The sequence below is a fragment of the Podarcis tiliguerta genome, assembly GCF_965153285.1.
Source record: "Podarcis tiliguerta genome assembly, chromosome: 1".
Classification (NCBI taxonomy): Eukaryota; Metazoa; Chordata; class Lepidosauria; order Squamata; family Lacertidae; genus Podarcis; species Podarcis tiliguerta.
In genome coordinates this window covers 6,547,361-6,560,846 of record NC_139534.1, presented here as the reverse complement: position 1 = coordinate 6,560,846, position 13,486 = coordinate 6,547,361, and the positions used below count along the sequence as shown (strand labels likewise).

Genomic DNA, 13,486 nt, shown 5'->3' with positions numbered 1-13,486 from the left:
TATAATTTTCTAATAAAAAATACTTTTATTTTAACAAAATAAAGAACATGCATATACCACTGCAATAAGAAAATATATGTTGTGAATTAGTGTAATACACATGAATATAAATAATAATAATAATAATAATAATAATAATAATAATAATAATAATAATAGTATAATTTTCAGAGTACAAAATCTCATACAGAAACTTCTTATAAGACGATATTAAAAACACTGAATTCTTCAACCTCCACGAGGAAAAAAACCACCCTTCCACCATCAACCCAATTTTTAAAAACATGATTTAGGGAATCTGCATTACTTTCACCGACCACAGCATTTCCTGCAGGCCATTTCTCACAAAGGAAGGACTTCTTTAAAACTGGTTGGCACACGGTATGATCACAGGCCACAGGATGAAGACTGCAGAGGAAAAACATGCCTCTACAGGTGGTTCCACCTGCATCTTCCTAGAACCCCGTCATTTCCATTTTATCCCAAAGTTTGGAGAAAGACTGGCACAAAATCTGAACCATCCTAGAGACTGGTTGTTGTTGTTTTTTTAGTGCTGAATATTAAAGATTTTTACCCATTCACAAAATTCCACACAGCTTTAAACTAAAAACCAAATGACCTCATTCTAAATTGGGAAGTAACAGTGGCATCTTAACAGATCTGTAGTTTTGTATATGCCCACATACAGGGCTTTCTTTCCCAGCCGGAACTCAGTTCCAGCACCTCTCAGGTGGGCACCATTGCCATTATAAGAGAACGCTTGGGGGGGGCATTCATGGTGAGTTTGGGCACCTCTTTTTCTAGAAAAATAGCACTGTGCCACATGTCTGTTGGTTTTGCCTCCTTTTCCTCTGAACAGTTTCTTGACAAGACATGGTTCTCTAACAACATTAATAACATTAAAATGACAAATATTAAATTTTGTTAGGGACATATGATTCACTTTATGATTATAAACTGCTACAAATAATAATAATAATAATAATAATAATAATTTATTTATACCCCACCCATCTGGCTGGGTTTCCCTAGCCACTCAGACATAGAAGTTCATCCTAGGTTTTACCACTGCAAAAATATGTACAATGTACTTCTTGATGAAGAAAAACATTCCAGACCTGTATTCAAAAGTAGTTATGTCTAAATCTATCAATTATACCTAGGAAAGAAGAGTTGGAAATATTGTTCAAATATAAACAACACACACACACACACACGGATGTTTGGGGCAAATATGCTATGAAAGCAGCTTCTCAAAGTGACATTGGCAGAGACGTCAAAAGATATCCCACCTTTTTGGTTCCATAAGAAAGCACTCTTATCAAGGATGAAACGCAACAAACACATATTGGAAGCAACAAAGTACATGACCAGTAAGTGAGAAACCGTAAGAAAAGCACACTTATTCCCATTGCCATGGAAACTGGGACAGGGAAGAAGCCTTAAAAATAAGGTCTGCCCAATTTTGTTGACTTTTTATTTTAAACAAAACTCCTATTACTGCAGAAACAGGTCTTGTTCATTTGCAATGGAAGGAAGCAGCAGAATAGCCAATGCCTACTTCTGAGGACAGCACTCCAAGTGCATTAAGAAGCTCTCCTCATCAAAATCAAAGAGAGCAGAAGGCACTCAGTGGCACTAAGATCATGTGCCTAATGGATGGAACCAGTTGCATCCAGGGTCTGAGTGCTTTAAAGGCAACCTTATGAACATCTGCAGAGTCAGATGGAGGTCAATTCAGCCAGGACATCTAGTTCAGCGCAATATTTTCTTTGAAGAAGCACCAACAAACATTGTCATTTATTCACATTGAGAAATCAGTTTAGACCTTGGGGGAAAAACCTGCATTGCAAAATAGTTTGGTTTAGAAGAAGAACTAGCACGCTTAAACAAATGTTCCTCCTTTGCTGCAACTCTGGCACAGATTTTTTGAAACGCTTTGAGAAATATAAAAGAAGACTGAAACAAAAATCACCGCAGCAGGGAGCCAGCAGAGGTTGTGCCTCTGGGTTCCTTTGGGAGGAAAGGCAGGATATAAATTCAATAAATACATAACAATAATAAAAAGGTGCAGATGGGCACAGCAATCCTTTACTCAGATGTAAGCCCCACTGAGTTCAATATGACTTACCCACAGTGTGTATATAACTGCAGCCTAAAGGTGAAACGTCAGTGGGATGCAATATTCTCAGCAACAACAATGGAAGGCAACACCAATACATTAAGAACAACAATAAAAATGGTGCAAGCCAAAGCTGTTTCAATCATTCCAAGACTTCAGGGTTAAGGACGTTGGGTTGTTTACTTAGGGCAGGTGTGGAGAACCTGAAGACCACATTACCGCTGTTGGAAGGGGGGGGGGTGCCCAAACCTACAACCACACAACCTTTAAACACACAGAGAGCTTTTCCCTTCTCAGAAGGAGGTTTGGTGATGGGGATGTGTACTCTGAATTCCGGACACATCCCATCACATTCTGTCCGCTGGTGTGGACAGAAAATAGTTCAATCAAACAAAAAGAAATACCGTATTTTTTGCTCTATAAGACTCACTTTTTCCCTCCTAAAAAGTAAGGGGAAATGTGTGTGCGTCTTATAGAGCGAATGCAGGCTGCGCAGCTATCCCAGAAGCCAGAACAGCAAGAGGGATTGCTGCTTTCACTGCGTAGCGATCCCTCTTGCCGTTTTGGCTTCTGAGATTCAGAATATTTTTTTTCTTGTTTTCCTCCTCCAAAAACTAGGTGCGTCTTGTGGTCTGGTGCGTCCTATAGAGTGAAAAATATGGTAAATAAAAGCTTCATGATTGCATGGAATGGGCACTGTAGTTTTGCAAGCCACCAAAAAGGGAAAAGAAGGCGGCTTCCGTCTGGAAGCAACCTGAACCTTACTTTTAAGATGGAATGGTGGGAATTCCTTTTTTTAAAAAAAAAAAGGGGGGGGAGGAGGAAAAAAAGGTGAAGCCTCTTCTGGGTGAACAACTTAAGAAGTGACAGAAATAGAAATGTAGGCTTTTGCCTGTTGGTTCATGGAGGGATTGGAAGCATTATATCTAAGTAAGGAACTCGGGCACCGTGGGCAGTTTCTCGTGCGTTTCCATTTCTTTTTCACTGGCAATTGGTTTGAAGCACAACAATTGTGCAAGATCGAACCAGACATTTCATCCATCCTTCGCTCTCAGCCTTATCAGGGATGTATCTGCACAAACAAAAGGTTATCTGTGACTTTTTGACTGTAAACAGAACCCAAGATAAGGCTTTGTTTTCTGCATTTAGGGCGAAGTTGCAGGGTTTGTAGCTATGTCCCTTTGTTAAGAATAAACACTGTCCAAAGGCATTTAAGAGATGATTTGTCATCAGCTCAGAGCAATTTTTCTGCACTGAATTAAGCACTCTGACAGCTAGGCTAAAACAACTGCAAACAGACCTGCCTAAGACCTATGCAAAAAGCCAAAGTACAAAAGTGATAAGCGCAGAGTAAATTCTGAAGTTCACAGTCTGCAGCTCAATGAAATCGAGGCAGGTGGGCATAAATCAAGGAACTGTTCTTATGAGGATATATAAGAAAAGGATTCAAATACCTTGGTTCTCAAATATTATCTGTTCCAGAAGTCCGTTCGACTCCCGAAACTATTTGAAAAAACTAAGGCGTGGCTTCCGATTGGCTGCAGGAGCTTCTCGCACTCAAGTGGAAGCCGTGTCGGACATTTGGCTTCCAAAAAATGTTCGAAAACTGGAACACTTACTTCTAGGTTTTCGGTGTACGGGAGCCAAAGTGTATGAGTCCCAAGGCGTTCGAGAACCGAGGTACGACTGTACTACTGTATGCAAAAAACAGTTTGATCAAGCGCCATTCTCTTTCAGAACAAATAGTGCTGCTCTTGATCTGCTCTAGAAGTTTATGTCTAGAGTAAATTTAAGCCCAGATCCTTTAAAAAATCTGTCTGACTGTTGAGTCCTATAGACTCGATTGTCCTGCAACAGTGCAAACTGATTTTGTTTCTGTGCTGGACAACTAAAACAGAGCTGCCCAGCTGCTTCCCCCGCCCTCTTGCCAGACAAACAACTTTAGAGTGAAAAAGAAGCACCAGGCTGTGCCGGTGAATTGCCTCCTAAGATGACCAAAAGGCTCTTAAGATGTGGTTGCTGGAAGCCCCTTCCCCACCTCTTCTGCGTAGCTTACTTGTTCTTGCTTTTAAAAAAAGATTATTGTATTAAACGTTTTGGCCAAAAAAAGCAAATAATCTAAAGAAGAGGTCTGCACAGAAATGAAATGTCAATGTCAACAAAGTGAATCCAGAAAGCAAAGTAGTTATAACACAGAACTGCTTAATCATCATCACCATCATATTTATATGCCACCCATCTGAATGGCTTGCCCCAGCCATTCTGGGCAGCTTCCTAAAAAATATAAAAACACAATAAAACAACATAAAAAAACTTCCCTAAGCCCGGCTGCCTTCAGATGTCTCCTAAAAGTAATACACTTGCTTATCTGTTTGATATCTGATGGGAAGGCACACACCACTACCAAGAAGGAACCCGGAACCCCACTTTTTGCAGTGATGGAATTGCCAGAAGGCCCTCAGAGCAATAAGTTAAGTGAAGGTGAAGTAGAAACCTATGCAGACTTGGCTAATAAGATTTATACTGAGCTAGTTTATTTTGTTCTGAGTTGGCTCCATCATTTATTTATTTTAATACTGCAGCATTGTTTTACATTTTGAATATTTGCAATTCAGAATATAATTGGTTGTTCAGAAACATCTTTTAGTGATCTTGTTTCTGTATATCTGAAAAATGAAGTACTGAGCAGGAAGTATTTAAAAGGCTAACCTTTCGTCTACTTTGCCACAGAGGCAGTTGCTGTTTCTGCAGGTGCACTTTAAAAGATTGCTGCAAGCTTTTCCTAAAGTGATAAATATATGCTGGACATAGGTAGAGCCAATTTTTCAAGCAATGCTTCTGCAAGTGAAAACAATTTTGAATCTCAGTGGGATTTTTTAAAAAGGCAATCTCTTATGAAAGAAAAGGGGCATTTGTCATTTTCTAATATCCAGTGTTTTCTAATATCTCTCCTAAAAAATGATCAATGCCATTATCTCCTTTGTCATGCAGCAATTTTAGCAATCTTATAAGAAATTCTACATGCCAAATACAGCATTTCTAGAGTCCCATGATTTTAATGTCACCTATTCTTTTGAAATCTGCAGTTTTGTAAATTTGGGGCAACAGATTTCCAGGAGCTGCTGCTGTGGAGAGTATGAACTTGAAAATACCTTATGCAAATTTTCAACATGGACAGACCTGCAAGTTTGTGAAATCCCAGATTCTAAGTGGCCCTTTTAGGAAAGCCAGTCAACTTGCCTACATATGGTGCTTGTGTACCATAAAATAAATTCACCTATGAAGTTATTACCAATCCATGTAACATGTTTGTACATGCATGCAGGGCAGGACATACTTGTGAGTGGAATGTTGTTGTGTGGAAAAAGTCCTGTGGGTGAGATGGAGAGACTTGAAGGCCAAGGATGGTTTGGGAGGACCTGGCAAATCGCTCTGGCTGAGAAACCAACTCACCACAGCAAATCAATTACATACATACATAATTTTATCTGTATCCGCTTTTCCACAGTGCAAACTGTGCCACAGGTGGCTTTCAGGATTCTACATAGCAAAAGTAGTCACAAACAATTAAAACATTTTTAAAATACGCAATTAAACTGAACATATTCCACATAAATCACAATAGCTAAAATAAAATTACAAAAACCCAAAAAACCCTGCTGTTTACGGACGTTTTCAATGTATGATGTTTTATTGTGTTTTTAAGATTCTGTTGGGAGCTGCTGGCTGGGGAAACCCAGCCAGGTGGGAAGGGTATAAATATATTCTTATTCTTGTTATATTAAAAGCAAATACCACTTCAGCCTCACGTTCCTTATTTTGACCAGATACTCATACTTGATTTGTGGTATTAATTGTGTTGTAATCTTCCATCTTTCACCATCTATCTCCCTCTTAACCATTGGTCAATAACACAAATCTTGGTTGATGGGTTGTTCTTTTTCTGTTTATTACAACTTTTGCTATAAAAGCGAAATGAAAACGTTTTGAAAAACCATCTGTGATTGCATTATCAAGTAGGAAATTAAAAGGGAATCTTAAATATGAACTCTTTTGGAGCTACTACGAGAGAGACCACTTCTGGTGGTACAGTGGTGCCTCGCAAGACGAAATTAATTCGTTCCGCGAGTCTCTTCGTCTAGCGGTTTTTTCGTCTTGTGAAGCAACCCTATTAGCGTCTTAGTGGATTAGCGCTATTAGCGGTTTAACGGCTATTAGCGGCTATTAAAGGCTTAAGGGATTAGCGGATTAGCTGCTAAAAGGCTATTAGCGGCTTAGCGGCTTAGAAAAAGGGGGTGGGGAGCGAAAAAAAATCTCAAGACTTGCAAGACATTTCCGTTTTGCAAAGCAAGCCCATAGGGAAATTCGTCCTGCGAAGCGCATCAAAAAACGGAAAACCCTTTCGTCTAGCGGGTTTTCCGTCTTGCAAGGCATTCGTCTTGCGGGGTACCATTGTAGTTCCAAGTTGCCATGACATGAAGGACAATCACATAGCTCTGCTGTTACTGCTAGCTAACACTTCCACTTTGCTCCTACCGAGGCCACCGCAATGTTGTACCACTTTTCCTGGAGGAACTATTGAGAGAAAAGGCCCACCGAGGGCCAAAGGGCCCCCAGAAATGGCACAATGCTTCTAGATAGCTCTATTGTACTGGATAAAGCTAAGCAAGAAACCACCATTTTATTAGGAATACTAGGGAATGAAATTAAAAAGAATGATGTGAAATCATTTAGGTATGCAGTGACAGCAGCTAGAATTTTGATGGCCCAGAAATGGAAACAGGAAGAAATGCCGACGAGGGAAGAATGGTGAATGAAACTGATGGAATATGCAGAAATGGACAAATTAACGGGGAAAATTCGGAACCAACGCGATCAGAGATTCACCGAGGACTGGAATGAATTTACAGAGTATATCAAAAATGTATGTGAGGAGCAATTAACGCTTGTTGGCTTTCAAGAAGCTCTGTGAAAACGATTGATAGAAATGTTGCTTAAAAGATATGATAAGATTAAGATTGTTAAAGCGCAATATAAATTTAAGAAATGTGAGTAATTGCGATAATATGGAAAATTGTCAGACAGGCTGAGGGAAGTCTAAAAGATGTATATGTTAAAAGTGGATGTTAAACATGGATGGAATGTATATTGGAAATTAAATAAAAATTAATTATATAAAAAAAGAATTAATTATATATATAAAAAAAGAAACCACCATTCCATCAGAACTAACAAGCGCCATGGCCTCTGTATGGTCAGATGTTACTGACTGTGACAATGCAGCAGGACACACTCAAACTCAAGCGATTCCCCTTTTTTTTTGCAAAGCACTTCTGTTTCTGTAATAATCTTAGCCTTTATTTAAATAGCCGATGCAACAAGCACCCGGGAGTCATCAAGAAGAGTGATCTGATAAATCACCGTAAATACTACTTTGTTCAAAGGGAACACAGAGAACTCCAAGGCTTCTTTTCGTTGTCCTACATGTTAGGCTATAGTTGCTTCGGAAATAAACTGCAACTCCAGCGCACAGATTTGGCAGCCATTTCCCCACATTTTCTGTTGTGAACTGCCCTGGGATCTTTGGATGAAGGGTGGTATACAAATCAAATCAAAAATTATTATTATTATTATTATTATTATTATTATTATTATTATTATTACAAATACCCTTGTGCATTTTAACACACAAGCATAGATAGTAATGAAAACCAGTAGAAAAACAGGAGCAGCCTCTTCTCTTTTCCTCAGAAGAAAGGCAATGCATGCTGTAAAAGCAACAGGGTGCCATCGTGATTAATCAGTCTGCTCTTAGTTCTCTCTGGACGGCCCTATTAACAGTTTTGTTTCAGCTTGTTTATACCATACTGACAGGACTTCAAGATGGTGTACTCAGAGCTGCTGGTTTTTCACATAACTGAAACGAAGAATAAGTGGGAACGGGGTGGGTAATAATTTAACCATGAAAAAACAAACTCCTGGATTACCTCACGTTCTGTAGAAATGGCGATCGTGTTACAAATAAGGGCTACAAAATAGGAAATAACATAGTGGATAATCACTGGCAAGGTTTTTGTTCGCAGAAGAAGAAACTAGGAAGTGTGATAAAATCTTGCACACACACACAAAATAATGAGGTTAAAACACACACAGAGAGAGTGAGGTTCACACATGAACAAAAAGATGGAGAAAGGGAAAAGGATTTATCCTCATGATGAGAGTTGTTATGAGGTTTGAGGGCATGACAGACTGTGTTCAGAGAATTGTAGCTACCAATATGGTTTTATAAAAAAGGTAAAGGTACCCCTGCCCGTACGGGCCAGTCTTGACAGATTCTAGGGTTGTGCGCCCATCTCACTCAAGAGGCCGGGGGCCAGCGCTGTCCGCAGACACTTCCGGGTCACGTGGCCAGCGTGACATTGCTGCTCTGGCGAGCCAGAGCCGCACACGGAAACGCCGTTTACCTTCCCGCTAGTAAGCGGTCCCTATTTATCTACTTGCACCCGGGAGTGCTCTCGAACTGCTAGGTTGGCAGGCGCTGGGACCAAACAACGGGAGCGCACCCCGTCGCAGGGATTCGAACCGCCGACCATGCGATCGGCAAGCCCTAGGCGCTGAGGCTTTTACCCACAGCGCCACCCGCGCCCCATATAGACCCAATATGGTTTTATAGTCGAAGGTTAATCCAAGCTGACCTGACGACAAGATAAAATTAAGCTATGTTCTGTTACTCAAACACCTTTTAATTTAGCCCATTGGAAACCTTTTAAAATAATTTTTTCTTCCCGCTGATTTTATTGGCAGCATCATTCCATGTGCCCACCACGTCTTACCCCAACGGGCTACGCTGCAATGCTCCTTTCCCCCAACATTGATAACAATTTGATATTTTCAGTTCTTGGAAGCCCCCACATCCCAACTTCACCCTCCCTGCCTCCAGCACTATGTCCACGCGACTGCTTCTTCCTCCGCCTCTAATCCTCCTTTGTTTGGGCACTTTGTAGCTCCCAGCGGTTCTTATTTTCTCAGGTTTGCTTTTGTTCCTGTGCTCTCCTGAATGCCTCTTCACAGCTTCTCCGGGCCCCTTTTCCATCACCTTTTCCCATCAGCTCTGGCTCTTCATCCGCAGCCAGCATCCTCACCTTCCCCTCTCTGCCCCATGTCTCCAGGCCCTGTTGCTTTTCTCTCTTTGTCTCCTTTGATCTCTTTTCTCCGACTCTCTTCATTGACTTGCTTCAGCCCTCCCTGCCTCTTTATTTTAATCAGAACATTCTTTTATTTTTTTCCCCTTTGGTGTTAATCAAAAGCAGTAATTTCTTTCTCTGACACCTTTTTCTGAACTGCACCCTCCATAAGCCATCCTGCCTTCATACTAATTGAAGGAGGCACTATTACCAGTATTACAAATGAAGGATAGGGGAAAAGCAGAAGAGATAATGTCGCTTGTGGATGCGTGTGTAAGGGCAAGGCAATAATTTGTAAAGCATCGCATGCACCGTCCTTACAAAGTTGCAGGTCTTTTATTTAAAAGAAAGAAAAAGCTCCGTTCAGTCCCCGCAACACACACTTAAACAGGAATGTGGTTACCAGCATCTCCCACCTTCCTGACACTGACGACTTCCCTTAGCTGTTCTTGACATTTTGAACCAAGGCACTGACACAGGTTATCTCCTGAATGGCAAAGATCACTTCCCTTTCATTACTGGCAAAACAAGCAGGTGTCAATTGTCTTTCTTCCCCTACCTTGCAACGGGGCACAATTTAGGGAGGGTAGCAGGGAATCATCTATTTATATGAAAGCAAATCCATGTTATTGTGTTCTGGCCAGCCCACCCCCCCCCCCACATTCTGGCACACCACAGTGTGACCAAGAGACAGAACCAAGCTACAGTTCCAGTTTTGGGCTTCCTTGGCTCTTAATTATTTCCAGGGAACTCCATGAGACAAAAGAAACAAATAGTTTCTGGGGTTTGTTAAAGGTAAAGGTACCCCTGCCCGTTTGGGCCAGTCTTGCCAGACTCTAGGGTTGTGCGCTCACCTCACTCTATAGGCCAGGAGCCAGCGCTGTCTGAAGACACTTCCGGATCACGTGGCCAGCGTGACAAGCTGCATCTGGCGAACCAGCACAGCACACGGAAACGCCGTTTACCTTCCCGCTGGTAAGCGGTCCCTATTTATCTACTTGCACCCGGAGGTGCTTTCGAACTGCTAGGTTGGCAGGCGCTGGGACCGAACAACGGGAGCGCACCCCGCCGCGGGGATTCGAACCGCTGACCATGCGATCGGCAAGTCCTAGGCGCTGAGGCTTTAACCCACAGCACCACCCGCGTCCCTGGGGTTTGCTGCATGGGTACAAATCTGAACTTCCCTTCCCTCCTTCTTAGGCCTTGTAAGCCGTGTTCAATTCAGAGGAGGAGGAGGGCACCATTTCAACAGCAGGCCTTACCCTGTTCCTTGCTCTGCCTGAGGCACCGACCTCGGTGATGGATGGGGGAGGAAAAGTTGGGCAGTAGGTGACTCCAAACCACAGGACTTTAAATGCAGTTCCCCTGGGATGCTAAGAGCTATTGCTGGATCGCCCAGTGGCAATTATATTTCAGATGCATCGCTGAAAAGCCTCTGCAAATGCACAAACCCCAGCTGAGTGGGAACTCTTCCAGCAGTAGGAGCACTAGCCAAAATAACAGCCATGTTCATGTGCTCAAAGTGTGGCGTTTTGGTGCAGCTCAGTGTCACAGCACATGGTCTGCATGAAGCATTGCCAGGCTCAATCCCAGGCATCTAGAGTTGCAAAGGATCTCATGTGGCAGGGCAGGGGAAAACGGCGATCTTGGAGAATTACAGCAAGGTCAGAATACACCATGTGAGACTAGTTGGATTAATGATCTGACACAGCGAGTCAGTTCCATATGCCTTGTATGTATGTAACTTGTTCCAAAGCCTGCATATTCCATTGCTCTCTAATTGGCATGCAACGACTGCTAAGTTTACATCTGCTGCACAGAAAACCATTCCTGCTGTAAGGCTGTCAGTCTGTGGAGCCACTCTCTCCCCAATATCCTTAAGAGAAGCGCTGGTGAATCAGAGATATTTTAAGGCCGTGGACCATCCAGTTGCATTGGAAGTATCCAGTTACAACGAGTAGGCAGACGCAACGGGCCGCACTTTAATTGCTAGGTCATGGGAACCGAGAAGAGGAAGTGAGAGACAGACAAACAGGGGAAGGGAGCCCTGAGGAAGCCCTTCTTCCTACCTCCTTCGCAGGTCTTCGGCCACTGCTGCTCTGCAGCTGAACAAATAGGCTCGGAGGGATTTCAGCTGCTGTCTCAGACGGACCACCGTTGTCAGTGGCTCGACATGTCTATACAGCATCGGGTTTTCCTGCTGGATGTCAATCAGGGGCTCTTCATAGACATATTCCAGGAACTCTTTGGCTTGCTTTGATACCTAGAAAAGGGGTGGGGAAATCCATTAAGCTTAGCTCAGCCTCTAATAAAACCTCTAAATGCTCACAGGCAATCGATACTATCTCCTCAGCGGTGTTATACTAGTTACGCTAAAGTGTTCTGAGGTTGTAATACAACCTAATTTACCCAAATGGCTCAAGGGACATCTTTATGCATCTGTATTACTGGGTGCTTGGATAGCACTTGGAAGGCTAGTTGGATGCTTGAAAAGCTATTCAGTAGACCGTCATGAAGAGACAGAGGCTACGGGGGTGGAAACAACTGAATTCAGATATTCAGCTAACCTAGATTCAATTACTGGAAACCTTCTACAGAACATACTGAACACGCACACACACACACACACACACACTAACTTTTAAGTGTGCATATGAATAGCAGATTCTACAAAACCTAATCTAACCTCACTGGCAAAGCCTGGATAAAATACAGTATATGCTTGATCAAAGCTCTCTCATTACCAGAACTGTATACTGTTCTTACACTAGAAAGGCATTTGGGCTGGAGAGATGTTTTAATTCAGCTCGTGTCCATCCTCTGATACTAGTATCTGCCCATAAATGTTTCTATGTGAATGCAAAATAAGAGGCTCCTATAGGTTTTGAGGCATTCCACCCTTGAAACCAACCAGACAACTGAATGGCTCTTATTACCACCCTGCCCACTCCCCAATGTCGGCTCAGATACCTTTCCTTATTTTACTCAAACTCATCACAATCCTGCAAGAAAGGCGACTGTTATTTAATAGGATGAAGTACTGAAAGGCCATTCACCTGATGAAGACATTCAATGGCTCTTCACAGAGCAAGGTACAGCTGTGCGGAAGTAGTAATACAACCAACAGGAACTTGGCAGCAACTTGTATGTGTGTCAGGCTTAAAACAACAATATTGGAGCACTGTGCTTATGTGAATTGTCACTAGGACACAATACCTGCAGTGCTGGCTCAGGGATTTGGGGGGCCTCAACAGGATCTTCTAACATGGAAAAGATGGGAAAGGCAAGTCAGATACTTTGTGTAAAGTGGAAAGGGGAGCTGCGGTAGTCTAGCAGGCCTCTGCTGGATTTAGGATTTAAATGCCCAACCTCCCAATCTGGAACCAGTGGAACCAGTGTGGTACGCATAACCATGCCTGATCAGATACGTGGAAAGTGTTGGAACATCCAAACCAGGCCAAAGGCCATAGCCTGATGAAGTTATACAATGAATTTCAGGGCCAAGTTGGAAATTGAATTCAGTTCTCCAAAGCCAACAATTTTGCTGGGCCCTGGAAAGCCATAATTGCCGTGTTCACAGTAAAAGCAGGATGACTTTCACTCCGCAAGCCCCCTGGAAGCTGTCTGGATCTATTGAACAACTTTATTTTGAATCGTACAGTGGTACCTCGGGTTAAGTACTTAATTTGTTCCGGAGGTCCGTTCTTAACCTGAAACTGTGCTTAACCTAAAGCACCACTTTAGCTAATGGGGCCTCCCGCTGCCGCCGCGCCGCCAGAGCACGATTTCTGTTTTCATCCTGACACAAAGTTCTTAACCCGAGATACTATTTCTGGGTTAGCGGAGTCTGTAACCTGAAGCGTATGTAACCTGAAGCATATGTAACCCAAAGTACCACTGTATTGGCTCTCCAGTAGAGGAAAAAGGGAAGATATAAGAGTAACAAAGAAATAAAAGGGGAAGCCCTAGAAAAGGGATACTCAAGTGTTTAGATCAGAGCTTTCCAAACTTTTCATGTCGGTGACACGCTTTTTAGATATGCATCATTTCACGACACAGTAATTCAGTTTTACTAGCAAACTGCAGGTGAAACTAACCCCTTTCCAGGCCTGGGAGGAATGCAGGGAGCATTCGTGCGACACACCTATATACTGCAGTCGGCACACTAACGTGTCGCAAC

At 42.5% G+C, this 13,486-nt stretch overlaps 1 protein-coding gene across 4 annotated transcripts in view; it reads right to left on the bottom strand.

The window, feature by feature from the left end:
* The window catches only part of PLEKHM3 (pleckstrin homology domain containing M3), an 89,178-nt gene that overhangs the window by 29,030 nt on the left and 46,662 nt on the right, over window positions 1-13,486 (bottom strand). For 3 of the 4 annotated variants that reach the window (XR_014502544.1, XM_083401481.1, XM_083401482.1), the window contains one exon: window positions 11,376-11,569. Coding sequence is in view for 2 of the 4 variants with exons in the window: in XM_083401481.1 (XP_083257607.1) it covers window positions 11,376-11,569 (194 nt within the window). In the remaining 2 variants the exon portion in view is untranslated. Of the gene's footprint in view, window positions 1-9,395; window positions 10,086-10,446; window positions 11,570-13,486 lie in introns of those variants that run through there. The other variant, XR_014502543.1, reaches the window with a different exon arrangement.